This window comes from Sinohyriopsis cumingii, chromosome 1, assembly GCF_028554795.1.
Source record: "Sinohyriopsis cumingii isolate HCF-2022 chromosome 1, ASM2855479v2, whole genome shotgun sequence".
NCBI lineage: Eukaryota > Metazoa > Mollusca > Bivalvia > Unionida > Unionidae > Sinohyriopsis > Sinohyriopsis cumingii.
This window is the reverse complement of record NC_142961.1, coordinates 107,547,060-107,567,431: the sequence shown is the minus strand read 5'-3', so window position 1 is coordinate 107,567,431 and position 20,372 is coordinate 107,547,060. Positions and strand designations below refer to the sequence as shown.

General features: G+C 34.3%; 1 protein-coding gene across 2 annotated transcripts; it reads left to right on the top strand.

Moving 5' to 3' along the window:
- Window positions 1-1,375: 1,375 nt before the first annotated feature.
- Window positions 1,376-20,357, top strand: LOC149807536 (uncharacterized). 2 transcript variants are annotated; one of them, XM_089967523.1, is made up of 9 exons: window positions 1,376-1,479; window positions 4,408-4,652; window positions 5,236-5,376; window positions 6,982-7,125; window positions 7,650-7,804; window positions 12,000-12,153; window positions 12,646-12,804; window positions 16,174-16,304; window positions 16,759-20,357. In XM_089967523.1, the coding sequence occupies exons 2-9, from the start codon at window positions 4,419-4,421 to the stop codon at window positions 16,859-16,861; spliced, it is 1,221 nt and encodes a 406-aa protein (XP_089823649.1). In that variant the 5' UTR covers window positions 1,376-1,479; window positions 4,408-4,418; the 3' UTR covers window positions 16,862-20,357. The 2 variants fall into 2 exon arrangements, with proteins under 2 accessions (XP_089823649.1, XP_089823655.1); XM_089967529.1 differs by having other exon boundaries at window positions 1,421-1,479; window positions 4,414-4,652.
- Window positions 20,358-20,372: the final 15 nt, after the last annotated feature.

Sequence of the window (20,372 nt, the reverse complement as noted above, 5' to 3'; positions counted from 1 at the left end):
CATACGACCCGCTTAGATAATAATAATAATAATAATAATAATATATTTATTAAAATAATAATAATAATAATGATAATAATAATAATAATAAATTTATTAAAATAATAATAATAATTATAATAATAATAATAATAAGAAGAAGAAGAAGAAGAAGAAAATAATAATTTGTTAAGAAAAGTGTCAAAATTTAAAAAAGGCTTTAAAATAGTGTTACATTGGGAGAGAGTTGAATAATAATAGTTACCGATGTAATTATGTTAAAATTGCTGTACTGGTTGTGAACAAAAAATATCATGAATGATTCCTGGAAAAGGTGCAACAGAACTGAAACAAATGGCAAGGCTTTTTATTTTGGAACACAAATGCATGCGCTTTAGATAAGAAGGAATAGTTATACAACAGCGTATTAGACGAGATATACATGGTTATATTATATCTTGACAGCATTCCTTTGTGTACATGTGCATCTACGCACGCAAAATTAAGTATATTTCACTTTCAAATAAGTAATATATTTTGGTCTATCCGTCTCAGGAGAGAGAGAGAGAGAGAGAGAAAGAAAGACAGCGAGAGAGATTTAACGGAGAGAAAGTGTGTGTGTGTGTGTGTGTGTGTGTGATTTAGATTTTTAATGTAGCTTTAAGAGAGAGAGAGAGAGAGAGAGAGAGATTTAACGGAGAGAAAGTGTGCGTGTGTATGTGTGTGTGTGTGATTTAGATTTTTAATGTAGCTCTAACAGAGAGAGAGAGTATTAGGGGTAATAAATATAATGAAAATATCTTGCTCCTGCAACCACCAAAACTGTTTAAGATTTCTTTTACAAGAATAGTGTAGCTAACTTATAAAGTAAAGTGTTTGCATGGTATACTTCGGGAAGCAAACATTTTATACAAAAATGGGGATATTCTTAGATGAATATTTTTTTGCTTTTTCCTAAGTTAAGCCATATCTACAAAATTAAATTTACTTCGGCAAGTGTTTGTTGAGACTGAGTCTTACGGATAACAGTGTTACCCTGCGAATTTTTCTATCTACGAAATCTTCCTTTCTCTCCCAAACCACCATTGTGTTTTGTTTTTTGATACTTTTTGAAAGCGAAAATGTTGTGTGTAACATATGTGTCAATAGGTTTTGGGAAGATTAGCAAGGTATTTGCTGGACCGGCTTGTTTTCATCATAACAGTTTATCATTTTACCATATAATTGTTCCTTTCCATTGTATACAAAACACTATAATTTGTGTATACTGATGGGATGTATGGCTACTTCATAGCGACTAAGGAAAGCGACTGGCGAATGTGGCCGATACCTAGCGATGTAGTCTATCTACCGTAGAACTATTTGCATGCAGCTGTGTACTGCCCTCGATACGAATCTTTTTCGATGTACATCTTCCGTACATGTGCTTTTTCTGAAAACCGGGTTTAGTGACAATTAGGTCAGTGATGGCTGTCGTTTTCACTTAGAGGAAGAATAAAGGTAGGTAATTTGTCCTCATCTTTATACGTTTTGTATTAAAATGCATGTAAGAGAATATGTTAGTGGTATACACTTGAAAGCTTAGTTTAGTTTTGTGTTTGAATGAATTAAAGTACATATAACGTCATTGATTAAAGTCTGTCAAACCGATGCATTGTATTTTCAATCTAAGGTGCATATGCAAGCACTGGTAAAACGAAAGCAAAGGAAGCCGTTTGGCCTTCTACCATTTCAACGAAAATAATGCGAAACTTTGATAATGTTTCGTTGCATATATGATGGTGTTTTAACTAAATATAGAACGATGACCTTCAGGAATATAATTAATACAAAAACAGTGTATTCTTTCAACAATTATTTTGTTAATCAGCCGTGTCCAACATCCACTAAAAATATAAAACGAACGACAGAGTAGATAAATATGAGAAAACCTTATCAAACTGCATTACGTTTTGAATTAAATTAGCAGCAGTTTTTGTTACATAGACTGCTTGACAAAGTCTTACTCCGTGTTTAGGCTTAGCCTCCTAATGCTGTTTTTTTTAAGCGTCTGAATAATTATGGTGCTGTTATGCTGTTCGCGAGACTGTTCGTCCATATGACTGTAACTCGAACTCCTCCAGCACCGCTGAAAGTCCTTTCTGCAATAAAATCACAACTTCGCATGTTATTGTCATAACAGCACAAGTACGAGCGATTATGATATGGACATAACATTAAATCATGTAATGGTGATTGATATACTACCATATCATGTCAAGGTGATGTAGATATAATAATAATAATAATAATAATAATAATAATAATAATGAGGACTTTGTATAGCGCCTAATCTTTAGAAGTTCTAAGCGCTTTACAACATTAGACAACACATATAAGATATGGAGAAAAAAAACATATAATGATATTATTGCAAAAACAAACAACATGAAATTAGAAAGCATAAAAAAACATGCTGAGAATATTTAAGGTAGGAAACATTATTAGGTCTTTAAGTGTGGTCTTGCAGTCGAAATAAGTGAGTTTTGAGAATGGGATCACTGTGTCTTTGTGTCTAAGTTCAGTGGGCAATTTTATTCGATGTTGCTGGGCCCTGGTATGCAAAAGAACACTGTCCATATGACTTTGTTTTCTTTGTGGGAATAATGAGTATACGATTGTCAGAAGAGGAACGTAAGTATCTTGCTGGTGTGTACACATGGGTGAGGTCGGATAGGTATGTTGGACTAGAGTCCGACAGTGAAATGTAGCGAAGAGAACAAATTTTGTGTTTGATTCTGATCGAATGGATAGCCAGTGCAGGGTACAGAGTAGTGGGTAGTTGTGCTCTGATCGTGGTACTCTAAGTATGATCCGGGCAGCTGTGTTTTGAACTTGTTGAAGTTTCTGGAGAAGATATTGAGATGAACCAGACATAACTGAGTTACAATAGTCCAGTCTTGAAAGTACTAATGAACACACAAGTGTTTTAGTGGCATCAGCTGAAAGATATTTGCGAATAACTGATGCGTCTCAGCTCAAGATATGCAGCCTTGCATATGTTCATGACATGTTGGTGCAATGTGAGAGTACTGTCCAGAATAACACCTAGGTTTCGTACTAATTGTGTGAATTTAATGTTGGTGTTGCTGATATTCATTGTTTGAGGTAAAGGATGTGAACGAGAAAGTCTTTGTGTTGTGATCAGAATGGCCTCAGTTTTATCATCAGTCATCTGCAGCTTGTTACATGCCATCCATGATTTCACGTCAGAAATGCACCTTTCTACACCTTGGATGGTAGCATCAACTTCACCTGGTTAGCTAGATTTGTATATATATATATATATATATATATATATATATATATATATATATATATATATATATATTCACAGATAGATAAAACGAAGACGTACAGGTACATATATAGTAGGGAACATTTTGTTCCTGTTTTTGTTGGTTTAAACATACTTCTGACATAAAACATCATCGGCTATATCATGCCCAGAAAATGGGAAAATGGGAGTTATGTTCCTTTCCTAAGAATACCGAAGCGGCAGATCTGGGCTGGCATGAACAGGTGTCCAACCCGCGACCCTGGGATTACGAGTCCGGCGCTCTTCCAACTGAAGTATCGAGGCTCCTTGAGAGAAAGAGAGACTCGATCATTAAAAAAAGTTTGCAAACGTTTTGTCACATATCTAGTGGGAATTAAAACTACAAGATTATTAACAAATGCAAGGGCACTTTCATCAAATTAAACGACTCTTTTCTCTAAAGAGTTAGAATTAAACACAGGAATGAGGAGTAGCATCCATTATACTATAATCATAATCTGGGACCTTTATGGTTATGAATTTCAAAGCAATTGTATTACATGTTTTAAACATCATGCTAGTAATACTAAGAAATGTATGCCTGTGAATGGAACACTTTTTATTTTTACCAGCTAGATAGAATCTGCATTCCGTTTCATCTTTTTAAATCACTTCCTACAAACTAAGTCATCGGAAGTGATGCATTCCAGGAATTTTAAGAAACAATGCTGGATTTTCGCTTTGATTGAAGGTACACTTTGCTATGAATTTAGTATAAATCAAACCTCTCAGGTAAATAATGGTGTGTACCAGAGACAGCATATTATCGGCTGATCCGTTTATCTTTGTTTGGGTATTGTATGACGTGTACTTTCTTCAAACACCACAACCGATCTTCGATGAGGTATTTGAAATTATCATCAGCGCATGGGAGACTTTTTAACAGCGATAATACTCTGAAAACCTGCTGACTTTGGTGCGCTGGATAGTTCAAAATACGCATACATTAAATAAACTGCATCGAATCGACAGTTCAGTCGAAAATGGCGGATCAAATTACCCGCCATGCATCACTTCCCGTGACGTAGATTGTTGGCCCTGTAAATAGTTATACTTCACTTTTGGGTCAGTTACAGTTGGGATGGAAACTGATGAAAGACAGGAAGTAGACATGGGTACTCTATTAACCAAAACTGATTACAAATCAGAGACAGACGCCAACGTAAAGCAATATAGCGAACAGTCCTGTTCTAGAACATCTCAACATAAGGACACTGAATTAGATGAACAGATATTCGCTACACTGTATGGACAATGTATTGGTGATGCCATTGGTCTGCTGACGGAGTTCATGTCAAAGAAAGAGGCATATTATGTGAGTTGAAATCAATAACGCACACTGTATGCTGACACTAGGACATCCATTAATGCATACAATACATACACTCATAACACATATGCACGCATGCAGTATCTATGTGTGTGTGTATATATATATATATATATATATATATATATATATATATATATATATATATATATATATATATATTGATCCATTCGTATATATACATGCACACACAACTTCGGCCTTGTTACTCAAGAGATATGGCCAGTATATGTTTATGTTCGCAGTAGTATGATATTATCGATAATCCATCTCCAGGAATTTGATGACTGTTTAGAAGTGCATGTCAGTTGGGAAGACATTGAATACTGTCACACGATGCTCTATTCACATTGTTTCAAATTTATTGTTGGACATTACTGGATAGGATAAAACCTAGCAAACTGAGTGTTCTTCTTAAAATCAGACAAAGTCGATTGCCAGTGGGAAAAAATATGTAATTGATAGCTTCTTTTTGTGTACAAACTGCGCTTACCTACCATGATTTATTATTGTCAGAATACACTTTATGCTGTTTTAACAGGTCAACATTTTCACGTTTTAATTACAGTATTATAGTCACAAAGCGGAGTTGGAATACGGAGACAAAATAAAGGACCAGCATAGAAAACGTTGGGAGATTGGTGATTGGACGGATGACTCGGACCAAATGATTTTAATAATGCAGTCTCTTACCGACAAGGACGGAGTCGTAATTAAATATGAGAGTCATAATTATTTTATTTTATTTTGTAAAGATCATTAAAATAGGAAGTTATTATGGCATTATTTATAGAACTGTTTTAAAGTACTTATGCACATGTGTTTATTTATTTCTCTGCTGTGTCCGTTTCATTTATCGATCAATAGATGAAAGAACAAATAATCAAGATAAAATTTTATCAAACATGGAAACACAATTAATATAATGTATATGTGTTGAGTGTTAAAGTATTCAGCTATGCAGGTTTATAGATTTCCCATTCAGGTACAGATAAACCATTTACACTATCCTTGACCAGGTAGTAAGAAGTCACACGTACATATATATTTATAAAAGCATATTTCAAAAATGCAATACAGAATCAATTTATTATGAACAAAAATATTCTATTACCAAGCAAGACTAAAGGGAGATAATCTGGGCCTACTCAAATGTGGTTTGCCTTAATGTTTCATGGTACTAATTGCTATTCAACATTCATTAATTGAATTTGAAAATACTCGTGATGACAGCTGTAACCCTTATTATAGACCCATCATTGGTCCAAGCTTATGTGTGGATTAAACCAGTGTGTGTGTGTGTGTGTGTGTGTGTGTGTGTGTGCGTGCGTGCGTGCGTGCATGCATCTTGTATTTCCAAGCCTGAACCTTAAGGATCAAGTGCTACTTTCAGTCCTGAGTCATTCTAAGTCAAATCTGTAAAAAAAAAAAGAGTCATTGCGTTAATACAACATTGTCTATAGTTTTGTTTTATTTTATTTTTCAGTTACAGTCATGATAAGGTCTCTATAGATTCTTTTTACAGAATTGTGTTTTTCGTTATCTACCAACCATGGCTGTCTATTTTATATTCAACCATGTTTAGACTGTTCCAATTATTCCATGAAAGTTTTCCTGTGAATCCTTATTTCACCACGGATTTAGATGACATACCTTCGCATTGTTGAAAAGTGTAAAAGTAAACACTGTGCATAGTTCTGCTTGTCATAGATTGTACTGGTGATTATTAAAACATAATCCAAGTCCTTGTGTACCAGAATCAGTAATTGTGCGTTTCATCCAACATCAAAGTATACATGCTTCATTTCAGAAAATAATTTTAAAAAATATTATAATAAATCAGTCGAATCAAGAGTTACATTGTTAGCTATCGCCATTTAGCTTTCTTCAATTTAAAATTGGAATATATTAACAGCCTTGTCATATTGTGCAATAAATGAATACAATGCCATTGTGAACCTGTATATGTGCATGCATTACTTCAGTAAAATGATATTTTAAAGTCAGTAATTACGTTAAGTTCCTATAGGACACAAATAAATGAAAACTGAAATAAAATAGAAGCAATCTAATGTAAATATACACAAAGAAATTTCCATAATATTCACTGACTGAAGCTGGTAGGACAAAAAATCATGAGGGGTCATCAGCATTAAAAATGGTGACCCCCCAAAAAAACAAACAAAATACCTATATCCTTAAATCGTGAGACACAATATATTTAGTGCATGGCTAAACAGTGTCGTTCATCTATTATTCATATTTTTGAGTTTGAATACTCTTTGATTACCTTTTAATAATGTATTATATAAAGGTAGATCCAAGAGATTTTGCGAGAAGGCTGGTCCACTGGAAGGACAACGGTTTCACAGATCTTGGTGATACGTGTGGTCTGGATATGGGTCACACAACGTATGCCATCGTTTCTAGGGGTGATTTCGAACAATATCCACATAAAGTAAGACTAGCTTTTCTAAATGTTAATGTTGTGTATTCTTTCTGTTTTACAAATAAATTTTGACATCTTCGTCCGTATTTATATTGATCCCGCTTTTTTGTTTTATGGAGCAGACATACATTTCGAAATAATATCTTACATATATTCGTGGAAAGTAACATTGTTCCTGTGTAGAAATCGGTCAAGGATATTGCGATATTAAACGTTAAGAAAACTGAGTTGGGCCGTTACATCAGCGAGATCTAGAATGTAGACCAAACATTTAGTTTGTTCAGAAACAACGGACATTTCTCTTTAAAGGTGAATCTAAGAATCCCATTCGACCAGTTCACTCACTTTCCTTTTGTAGTGTTCGAAATTGTTTTGTGGTAAATATGAAAATTTGATGTTGATGTATGCGTGGGTGTATTTTAAATATTTAATGCGTCCAAATGTTTAATATTACGTTCCTCTCAGTAGCTGTAACTAGCCTAATAATTAAATGAGACCCTTCTTCTATGGACAACTTGTTTAAAATATTTTAGGCATCTAAGGAAATCTGGGAAGAGAGTGGGGGATATTTAGCCCCAAATGGAGGAGTTATGAGGACCAGCATCCTTGGAATCCATGACTGGTGGGATCGAAACAAGGTGTATGCAAATGCTATAGATATTTGCCAAACAACACACTTTGATTCAAGGTACATTCTCATTTTTCAATTTGCAAAAAATAAAAATTATGGTAAATATAACAGGGGTAAAAATATATGCCGTATCATTTCCGAATGTAAAAGAACACATTCAGTCTGTTCAACAGTTTTTTTAATTTGCATCATCGGCGTCGCTGCTTTTCAGGTAAATACATTATCCTTTCAAAGTGAATTTGTAAATAAAAAAATTGACGTTAATGTTACGTCAAATACATATTTGTTTGTAAGGCGAGATATAGACAATTTTTTCACACACACTTGAATGCACAAAAAATAACTAAATAAAAAAGTCAGTTACAAAATTGACGAGACTTCTAAAAACACTGGACAACGGGAGACTAAAGAAACACCATAGAAAAAAAAATGGAAAGAAATGAGCTTATTACAGGCCCTGCACTGTATGTTATGAAAGTAAAGTCCATTAATGAAACGATACAAAGTGTGACGTGGCTCATACACCTTACAGTTAATTTTTTGTCAAACCTTGTAAAAGCCGTCACATTACACAGATGTCAATACTTTAATTACAATTTTGGAATTACAATCCTTGTCTTGTTTTATATTAAACATTTAAATGAGTTTTTTGTGTCTATTTTATTTGAACATGTTTTACGTTTTCTTATACCATGTTTGGTTACTCGGACCTCTCGTGTAATGAAGTTAAATTTAGACATTGTACGAATGGATAGTCTCTTACTATTAATAATTTTAATTTATTCCAAACACTCTTATTTTATCACAACATTGAAGCAAATGTTAACATGTTTGTACATTCGGGAAGATATTAGTGTTCAGTGGGTGGTAAGTTGTAATTAATGTAATTCCATATGGTGATGGGTCAATGTTTTCACGGCTATCTCCCTTAAGATGTTCATTTCTTGGTAATTTCCTCTGGGTAGCTTTGCATACGAAGATATTGATAGAATTCTGCATGTCTTCAGTTTTGTTTTCCTTCTCCTTAAAATTGTTTTCGCTCTTGATGTCAGATGAAAACGTGGATATGTGAGAAAGCTTGTCAGTAGCTTCCAGTGGGTAGTTGGGTTTTTTCGGTGTTTGCCGGGGTTCTTCTTTCATCCATGATAGTGGCCGTCATGCATAGTCCCTCGTGTGCGTTAAGCCCACAAACCACAAAAGATTAACTAGGAAAGAAGAAGGCAATATATAGACAGCGATCAAGAACAGACGATCAAGATTATTACATACTAATTACAACCTGCCCTTAATAGTTCTAATATTTCGAAATCTGTGAAAAGTTAAAACAGGATATTTTACACATTGTACCAGTTACACTCATACGTTTTCATATGACCCTTTGCAAATCAATATTAGGTGATTTTTAAAAAGTAAAAAAAAAATGCTTTTATTTATTTGCATGGACTACATTATACATTGTATCAATGCACTAATGCACGCTCATAATAGACAGCACGGTGCTTTTATCACACAGTTTGTACGCTTTACTCACAGTGTTTGCGGTTTATTATTTTTGGTGTTTTAACAAATCAACGTATCGTTTTCTGTGAATATGATTGGTCCAAAATAGGCTATTGAAATAATATCTCCGTTTTATCATAACTGATTGGCTGCAAAAGTGGGATTTGGTCTGGTTCCTCCTTATGGAAGCACATGATTTTACTATATCTGTCACCAACTTGATAGTCGACATTCTGATCATAGGAAAAGTGAGTTTTTAATGCTGTGAGTTGCCATTGAAACTAAATTTGTCATAGGTGGGTCGCAAGATCCATACTGCTTGGTAATAGCAATATAAATTAGTATGTAATAATCTTGATCGTCTGTTCTTGATCGCTGTCTATATATTGCCTTCCTCTTTCCTAGTTAATCTTTGGACATTAGGAAAAATAGAGCAACTATCACAAAAACGCACAGTAGCGGTTACTCCAATATCAAACTAAAATAGCAACCCAAGTAAACTAGCGTTTCATAGTTAAATCGAAAATGTAGTAACACCGTAAAAATCCATCACATTGTCTGACACTAACACAAACAGCTTATGCAGACAAACGCTTGGTAGTCTGGTGTAAACAGGCATAATCATTTATATTGCTATTACCAAGCAGTATGGATCTTGCGACCCACCTATGACAAATTTAGTTTCAATGGCAACTCACAGCATTAAAAACTCACTTTTCCTATGATCAGAATGTCGACAAATGTTGGTCGGCCAGCTTACATAAAGTACAACGCAGCATTCTTCCCAATCAAATAAAAATAACTCCATACTAGGTATCACTCTGTAGTAGTTTTAGTACAATGTCTGCAACAAGTACTTAACCCTCACACTAATATCCCAAAAAATTGAAGTTCTATTTCTTCGTCCTTATCCAACACTGCATATGTGGTGAACGTCCATGGTGAAAACGACACACTTTTTCAAGGAACGTCGTCAACAGTCCGATCGAAACCCATGTATGTCGGTGACGTCAACATATTTATTGATGGTACTATTTTGAAAGTAAATAATACCACAGCTACTTCTTACCCGAGTGAACTCTCACATTAAGCAGGAATTTCCTTGGGAGATTCGCTTTTGAAAAATGATGTTGCCCGAGTCAAATGTTCCACTGACTTTTAAGTACAGTAGCTCTTTAAATCATAATGTGTACACAAATCTAATTTTCGATATTAATGGTTATTGAATTGTGCGTCTGGAACTATTTTTTTTCAAGCGCAATAATAGAAAGTTGCAGACACTGAGTTGGAATTAAAATAAAATATCAAAACTCATTGTGTTCTTCTTCCTATCTAGACTCTTTCAACTAAAATAAAACATATATGATAGTCAAAATATCAAATGGGTAATGAGTTAATATTCAATTTATGAAACTCGTTGAATAATTTCAAGTTTTTGTTCGCCAAGGTTCGCCCAACCTGGAAATTATTCAACTCGTTTCATAAATTGAATGCATTTCTATTCAGCTTATTTTACTTTGCTTTGTTTAAGCTCAGAGAGTAGAGTGTTTTAACAGTTTCGTCATTCGTGAAGATGTGTTCTTGTACACAAGTGTTGTGAATCGATGTAAAGAATTTATTTTATCTCGCCTTCTGAAAAAGGAAGTAACTGACATAATAATGCTGTCACATTATTTATTTATAGAAATGCTTTGAAAGAACATATGACGTTTCTTAATAGCATCCATGAAGATAATGCAAAACCGCTTGACGGAATAAAATTATCAATACATTACCGACTTCATGTTGACATAAGCAATGTTTCTATATATGAACAATGACATGTATGTGCATATATATATATATATATATATATATATATATATACATACATACATACATACATACATACATACTTAGAACCTCTCTGGTGGCCTAGTGGTTAGAGAGTCCTTCTCGGTCGTGGGTTCGATCCCTAACCGAGTCATACCAAAGACTTGCAGAAATGGTACTAACAGCTGCCTCGCTTGGCGCTCAGCATTAAGAGGTTAGTCTTAGAACTGGTCGGCCTGACGTCAGGATAGTGTGACTGGGTCGGACATCATGCTACATGTCTGTGGCATGATGCCCCAGTGCTAGATATCACTATAAACTGTCACACTGCAGACATCGTAGCGATATGACTGAAAAATTGTTAAAGCTACGTTAAAATTCCAAATCATATATACTTAGAGGTATTACATCTGTATACTATTATGCACCGATTATAGGAAATTGTTTATGTATAATCATCATGAACACCATATTTAACTTCTTTACAACATGGCACTCATTATGTTTACCTGTTTTGTATTTTGTAATATTTGACGGTGACCTCAATTACTGTAGAGAGTATTCTTCTTCTTCTTCTTCTTCTTCTTATTATTATTATTATTATTATTACTACTACTACTACTACTATTATTATTATTATTATTATTATTATTATTTACGTTTATGTGCTTGTAATTGATATAATTGTTACCTGTTTGTGTGGTCCGCCTTGACATTTATCAGACTTGCTGTAGTGTGCTCTGTCTTGTTTGTTTCTTGTATAATTATTCCGTGACAACCATGATCTCTCAAAGAACCCTTGCATGTGGAAAGAGTATTTGCTTTAATATTTACTGTTATTTTTGTTTTGGGTGGAAGGCCTTTTTGCAGACTAAGATAGGTTATAAATGGCGGCCAGTATACGGTATAATTTATAACGTACATATACTTGTCGTTATAGGTGTCAAGCATCTGCTGTTGCTGTATGTACTGCAATCAGCCTGATGTTACAGCGGGGAAGTCGACATTTAAAACCAAATGGGGAATACGTTGTTGATACGATAATTGAAGATGCGTTTGTTGAAGCTTCGAACTGCCTCCAGTCAAAACCTGAGGTGTGGTTATTGTCCAAGATAAAGACCAATATATGTGTACATTAGAATCGACGATGGACTGGATATGTATATATGTACGCATGCGTGTACGCATGTATGTCTGTCTGTATGCATGTATGTATGTATGTATGAATGTATGTATGTATGTATGTATGTATGTATGTATGTATGTATGTATGTGTGTGTATATGTATGTATGTATGTATGTATGTCATGCGGTTGACATATTTAGATATTTTTTAATTTCAAGATGTCATAATAAATGGCTCTTCTACATACACAAAGGGATTGGTAAGATTTTCCAGTAAAACGGGGTTTCTTTGGTTTCGTTATTTTGAAGGTAAATCCAATATACATAAGGACACTCACAGCAGAAAAGTTCAGACATAAAAATGTTCCACCTTGCCTACTATGTATATTAAATTGTTGCTGCTGTTGCTACAATGATGATGATTGTGATTATTATTATTATTGTTATTATTATTATTCAAGAAAAAAGTCCTGCGGAAATACCTTCTGTGTGTGAAGCTGTCAGAACTTAAATTAGATGAAGAGAATACAATTGGATACACTTACAAATGCCTGGGAGCGGGTTTCTGGGCTTTAAAACAAAATGATTTCCGACAAGCTTTGCAGGAGGTTGTTATGAGTGTAAGTACTTATAAGAACGTACAGCAGTTGATATGCATTTAATACACATAATCTTATATATATATATATATATATATATATATATATATATATATATATATATATATATATATATATATATATATGATGAGAAAGTCTTTCTTGATTCGTATAACCTGCCAGAACTTGCACGGGAAAGAAACGTTGTCTTTCAGAGCTCTTTGTGTTTTCATTTTATTTTTCAGTCGTTATCATAACTTTGATCCTGAATTTAATGATCGTCTGAATCTGATGAAAACGTAGTCATGAAATACATGCAGTGTAGAATGCTGTCCCACTTTTTTCTTGCTCGCTTTTACTTTAACAAATTCGACTATTTTCGTATCATATGTGTTCCATCGAATCAAGCCTTAGCGATGATCATAATGCATTGCTAAAACCTATGAGTGGCGAGGAGAAGATGACATATTCGTTTTTAGGACAGGCGTCGAGGTTTACGGAATAGTACCTTTATCATAACTTTTGTGAGAAAGGGCTTTCCGTTAGGTGACAGAACGTGGTGATATTTACGATAACGGTGGCGTTCTAAGGTTTCGTATTTTGCATAGGTTAGATTTTTTAAGCAAAATAATCTCTCCGGTTTTCTCCACTGGTGATGTTAATCATTTACGAATTACTTTGTATATATTAGGTATTGTTAAAAGAACCTTTTATTTTCTTTATATTGGTGTATGATTGATGGGTGTAACTTGGGTTATAGAGTACACACCTTGGCATTACTTCAGATGTGCACAGATCAAAAAACTGTTAGGTCCGCCTGGTCATTTTCACTTCTCGGACTTCACGTGTAAATTATAAAAGAAATGGCTCAGATGTTACATATTTGGTAATTCATTCATTGTTCTTTAAGAATCTGGTATTGTCTTGTTTGGCAAAATTAGTTTTCCCTATTTGAATAACTGGTAAAGATAATTTTTTTAAGACGAATCCAGGCTGATATGTGGAGCGCATGGTGCGGCCATTTTGGTTATGTGTGTGCTTAGATCATGAACAATTTTCACAAGTACAATATCAAAAAATATTTCAACCACAGTAGATGAAAAAAAGTATAGAGGTATGCCAAAATTATCTCCATTGTGCATTTTGCAAATGCAAACAACTTCACCTTACGCCTGTTACTATCTCAGAAGTTCATAATATCTGTCGAGCGTACCCAATGCATCTGTTACGCGATTTTTGTGGGATATAGTTTTAATTGAATGTCACATGATATGCAGTATTTCCTCATATCGCATGGTCGTTCTTCATGTCGCTTACTCATGTGTTTACTTAATTTTGATACATTAGTAGTGTCATTGAAATGAAATAACATCTGTACAATTCTAAAGCAAAATAAATTCCAAGTTGTTTCTTAAAACTGATTTTCTAGGTGGATGGGGATCCGGAATCAAAATTTGTCATTTTCTTCCCTGGTACTGAAAGTTCAATGAATGATAATCATGCTTTCGCCTTGGTAGCATGTCATTAAGGATACTAGTTGCAAAGTAATCCAGAAGACACAACCGTGAATTCAACATGAGACATTTATAGTGCAACTCCGTTACCAAGATAAAGTTCGCGCGTGTAATCTGCTTGATTGGCACTCAGTAATTAAGTCTGAAATGTTTCATGAAAAAAGCAATGGAATTTTTAAAAATTTAATTGTATATATGTTCTTTACTCGAATTAAAATTCAAACTGGTTTTTTTTTTTTTTGGGGGGGGGGCGGATATCATTCTGGTTTCGGAGTTTCCTACCTTGTATTTACAACAACAAAAAAATCACCGTGTGAACTGTTCTTAATGAACAGAAAAAGCCAAATAATTTCGACTGGTGTTAGGCAACTATTCTGCAGCGCCACACACAGTCCCCCCCCCCCAATTCTATATGTTGTATTCGCATTGAGTTGTGTAGATTACTTTCAAACTACTCTCTTTGCAGTCATGCTAACATGTAGACGGATCATTAGGTAGGATTTTGAAAAATATTTTGAATCGCATCGACAAAATGACGAATGTGCATTCTACACCCCCATTTGCCTAGAAAATTGGTGTCCAACCTTTTCTTTATCATCTATCTCTTTATAATACTTTATTATTATTCCTTAATTATAATGTAATTTCATTTACTTCAGTGATAGTTTCAAAGGCATGTGGCTAAAGCAATTATAGAACTCTTTTTCGAAGCATAAAAGACCCAACAAAACATTACCTCGCGTCGATCAGTATGAGGTTAACAGGTTCATAAAACTTACTATTCACCTGAACAAAGGTTGATAATTGCACCATATTCCTCTTGCTTATGAAGCTGTCCATATTTTTTAAATTAATAAAAAATAGTATATTTTGTTATTCTTTATAGAATAGAAACTATTTGTCAAATTCTCGAGAAATATTTACGCTGTTTTGTATTTCGTGTGAAATGTTCGAACGTCGGAGTTAAATAAATGAATATACAATGCTATTTTCACTGTACGGTTTGGGATATAAAATGGGAAACAAGAGTGTATCCGACGTCGATGATATACAACAAACCGTTTTTATGTATGTCCCTTCAAAATTTCAACAAACGGTAGGATTTATAACAACGCGCAAGGGAGGTAATGCGTAGAGAACTGTGAATGATTGGTGTTATGCAAAGCTCCGGAACACTCAAAACAATTTTGCATGTATAGTATGCAGGCAAGGCAAACTCTTCTATTTGGCAAACATTTTGTACCGAAATACTGTGATAGTTAAAACTACTCGGAAGCGCGCATGTCTTTTCCGTTGACAATGGAGAATATATGTTTCAGATAAAATGTATAATTCCTAATTTGTAGGATTAAATATGCATAGGGTATGAATTTATTAGGTGAGTAATATGATTGCATAAAGGGTGTCGTTCACACGTTAAACATTTTGATCATTGTTACTCTTAAACTTCATTTACCTGACAAACATTTACTGCAATAACTTAATGAAATGTGTCAGAGTTTATCCCCGGTCTAAAGCTGTCTATTTTCATTAGTAATTTGATTGGTTTGGTGATTAGTTAATTAGATAGTTAGTAAATAAGTTATAAATTAAATTTATCATTATCAGGATACCGGAATGGCATTTCAGCTGTGTATGTATGGTGTGGGAGAACGGCCATAACACTGTATTTGTATGAAACTATGGTTAGAGTAAACTTAACTTTAAACGGTCTGCTCTACTATTTAAGAAAACATCTACAACAGTCACACATTGTAGGTTGTCAAATTTACGAGGCAAAATTCAGTACACATCTGATTTCAAAAAAGAAAATCGTACTGAGTGTTTCCATTCTGTATGGTTTAAACCCAGTATGCCTATATACTTTACCGTATAGGGTGGTGACGCCGACACTAACGCTGCGGTGGCAGGAGCTCTACTCGGATGTAAGCTAGGAAGCAGGAAGCACTTTCCAAAGACCTGGCTAGAATTGAAACACAGAAAGTGGCTTGATGAGCAAATACAAAAGTATTGCCTTTTATTGACGAGAGAGAGAGAGAGAGAGAAGAAGTGGCACCGTTACTACTAACATGTGTTTTAAGTGCACCAAACTCATTATCTTCTCCAAGATTTCATGATGCCAGAATCAAGTCATGTCTTGCAGTATAAACTGTGTTTTGTAAACGTAATAATTCAGAGGCAAGAAACAAATTATTAAAGACTTTTATTGAATTCCATGCTGTATTACCTATAGTTTTTAATGCTAGTAAATACTAGTCATAATGAATGCCTTTTGTGTTCTGAGCAACAAGTGTGCATCGTGATAAATACCTATCTTATGGGCGGTACGAACATTTTCATTTCATCAATTTAACTTTCAAGAAAAGTGCAACAAGTTTTAATCTTCAAAAATATTTATTTTGGAAAATCAAATGAAATTAATTCACTTAGCAAATTGTATGACACTATATATTTCTTATAGATACTTGATGGTTTTGAAGAAACGGCAAGAAGACTGGAATCTTATGGAAAAAGAAGAACGGACGCCAGTTAAAATTCACAATCCGAGGAAAGCGGCCATGTAGACAATATCATTTCTTATTATATATATATATATATATATATATATATATATATATATATATATATATATATATATATATATGGATGGATGCATTCCATGTTTTTCGAAGGTGATTTATGTCAACATTAATTATATATATATGCAGCTCAACAAGAACGTTGAATGGTGGGTGGGTGTGTTTGTTTTGCGTCAACGTTTGTAGAGGTTGCTTCAGTTATATCTCTTTTAGGATTAGAAGGACTGAAGAGAAAACTGTCTTGCTCATCTGATCAAAACCTTTGAAGGCATAACGCTTGCTGATTACTGAGATGCACACAAACTCACAAACAGAAACGTAAATTTTCACCAACAAACTAAAGTGCATGCTATGCAGTAGCTAGAGAAACAAAATAGCGCTGAGTGGGTGTCATTTTATTAATATCATTTGGTTTTAGCATCACACGTAAGGTTAAATGAGTTATTATAAAACCAAGCTTCATTACGTTTTGTTTCTAATAAACATGAATCATCCATACTTGAAACGTACAAGTTTGGAAATCATTGTTGGGATAGCCCAAGATTCAGCATGTACTGATTATACAACATACAAAAATATCTAGATTGCACAGTTTTCCAACATCTTTTACCTCTAAGAGAGATATTGGAACCAAGGACTACGAATATTAACGCATACACCCCACGACATAATATTATGTCAAGATATGCCACATTGTTTTTCCCTTGATTGGACTAAGACTAAAGGAACTGACCGTTTAATTTACATTTTTTGGACTTGATTTTCGTGTAGGGCTTGAATGTTTCTGAAATAATTTCCGGTCGCTAATTGTTTGAAAAAATTCCCTTGCTCTGATTTGTCGAGTTAAAGACTTTATTCCATCCATCCTTTTAGTTTAAAAAAAAAATGTATCTTTAGATAAATTTGAAAAATATATCCAAGACTGAAATAAAATCCCAAGTCCCCCTCCTTCAACCCCCATTAACACGTTCTTCCTTGTGGCAACAGAGAACTCTGAGCAGGGAGACAAATTTACAAATAATATAAATGTCTGCGTGTGTGTCGTATGGAATGTCTTTGATAACGCTGTAGCAAGACTTCGTTTTAAATCCTTTCATTGATAGATGGAATGGCAAGGTAACAAACGTGAATAAAGATTAGGATGAATAGCGGGTATAAAATTGAAATTTACCATAGGATCTTCCCCAGCCATGTTCACGCGGATATCGTATAGTTTATACGGTGAACTTCGATACGATATACCTCCAAATGAAAAGAAATTGTACATAATGATACAACATTTTACTGTCAGAATATCTTATCATATTTTCTTCACTCTTAGCCAGCTTCATCGTCTCAAACCACAGGCTACACTCCTTTATTACCCGTGGTTTCCTGTGCCAAGATTTCCTCGTTTTTCAATATCTGCATAAACTAAAATACGTCATCAAAACACAAGTTAATAATCGCGTATACAACAACGAAAATTAACTTTGTTATATCGATCAATAATTTATTGGGGGTGGAAGAGAAAATTTGACTGGCTCATTTAAACTGTTCGAAAGGTGATGTTGGGACATAATGGCAAGAAAAATGTACCCGCGCTCGCAGTGATTGGCTAAGCAGGTTTATGCATATTCATAAGAAGCGAGAAAGTCTCGGCACAGGCGGACATGGGTGATAAAGTAGTGAAGCGGATTATTGCCCGTGGCTAGCGAATATGAGGCAGCTATATAAGCAAGAATGTGTTGATGATGTATTATCAACTTTTGTCTTATTGCATTTTGTTTTTAATATATATTAGTGTATTTTTTAACCCATGACGTGGCGCTTTGCACACGGCTATTGTATCCATATGAATCCAAATAGAAAAGAAACTAACCATTACGAATTGCTCCGAATAATCCCTGTTAGTGTGTAAAGGGTTATCTAGAGATAGCTATGTTCATCCTAAATATTCAGCTTTCCTCAGTCTTGGCTTTGCATATCAATCTTACCTCCATTGTGCTCGCAGATGCATAATAATGTAATCGTTTATATATGTGGGTGCATGCCTGCCCGCACACGTGCGTGCGTGCGCGCGCGAGCGCGCGCGCGTGTGTGTGTGTAAATAATACATTCGGATTGAAGGTTGTTTGATGGAGTTCAAAGAAGGTTGGTTAGATTAATGAGATTGATACAAAAATGAAATAATTTGCTTCTATAAATGTGCTTGTGTGTGCACATGTGTGTGCACACGGGTGTCTGCGTGACTGTGTATTTATAGAATAGAATTAAACTGAGGATTAATTTTCAAAAAGGGTTGGTGAGATTACTGAGGTTGATGAAATAATACAAAGTGTCTGGAAAAAGTGTACAAACAATATTCACATAAACGATATTTAATACTTATTTTAGACACTACAGACAGCTGAAAACTTTCTTGCTCCATGCATATGAACATTATATCGTTGAAACGTATTTTCATAATCAGATGAATTTTCCATGACTGTAAAACGGCTGCTTGCGTTGTCAAATGCAAATAATTAATTTTGGTTTCACTCTTTCTTTAGACCAATTTTTTTTTGTGTGTAAATAAACATCTAGGGTATATACATCTCTATATAAATCTAGGTATATTAGTTTATTGGTAACAGTTTGCAAAAAGTTGTTAATTTATTGAATGCTTTTATCATTCAATAATTGATGAAGTCATTTGTCATTTGTACAGAAGGATGATATCACCAAATCCGTTGGTACTTAACTATAACATGCATCTGTGTATGAGTGTGTGTGTGTGTGTGTGTGTGTGTGTGTGTGTGTGTGTGAGTTGCGGCTCCAGTTTGAAACAAGTCCTAAATTGAGAGAATTAAATAGCAGAACAAACAAATACAAATTATTTTCAACGGAATTCAATCAACATATTACTTATAAAGGTTACGTCCCTTGAAAAGGACCCTTTACACTTATAAAGATTATGTTTCGTGGTGAGGCTCACGTTCTACTTGTCTTCACTGGTTATTCAGTGTCATATTAATCGCCCGAAGACACTGGCATTGATTTTCATCTGATTTCTTGAACTTTTTACCTGTACAAACATTTAAATAGGTTAATTCGTCACCTGATTTTGTTTCACATAACGTTCATGTCCGAATTGTGTATTTTTATCATTATCTTCGTTCATCTTCTTCTTCCCATGCCTACGATAGTAGAGAAGCCAATCATAGCCGTCACATTTAGCTTTTATTAAGGTATGACAAAAGGCTTTCCCTATCATTTTATTTCCCTAACCCCTTGATGACTCTTAGCATGGCACTCACCCTCTTCGCCTCGAGGCCAAGGTCACTGACAAAAAAACGACTTTGTTTTAGGAGATTTATTTCAGTTGTTTTAATGCCTTTTGTTTCATCAGTATGGTCATACTTGGAATGTCGCATTGAAGAGAAAAAATAATTATATGTTCAGGTAACAGTCACAGAAATATATATTTATTAGATGTATAGATTAAAGTGTTTCTCGTGTCTGTGTTTAGTTTGCT

Coding starts and splice junctions, on each gene's coding strand:
- LOC149807536 (XM_089967523.1), top strand. CDS start 4,419: ATGGAAACTGATGAAAGACAGGAAGTAGACATGGGTACTCTATTAACC. Junction 4,653..5,235: donor CAAAGAAAGAGGCATATTAT/GTGAGTTGAAAT, acceptor TTTTAATTACAG/TATTATAGTCACAAAGCGGA. Junction 12,154..12,645: donor GCCTCCAGTCAAAACCTGAG/GTGTGGTTATTG, acceptor TTATTATTCAAG/AAAAAAGTCCTGCGGAAATA.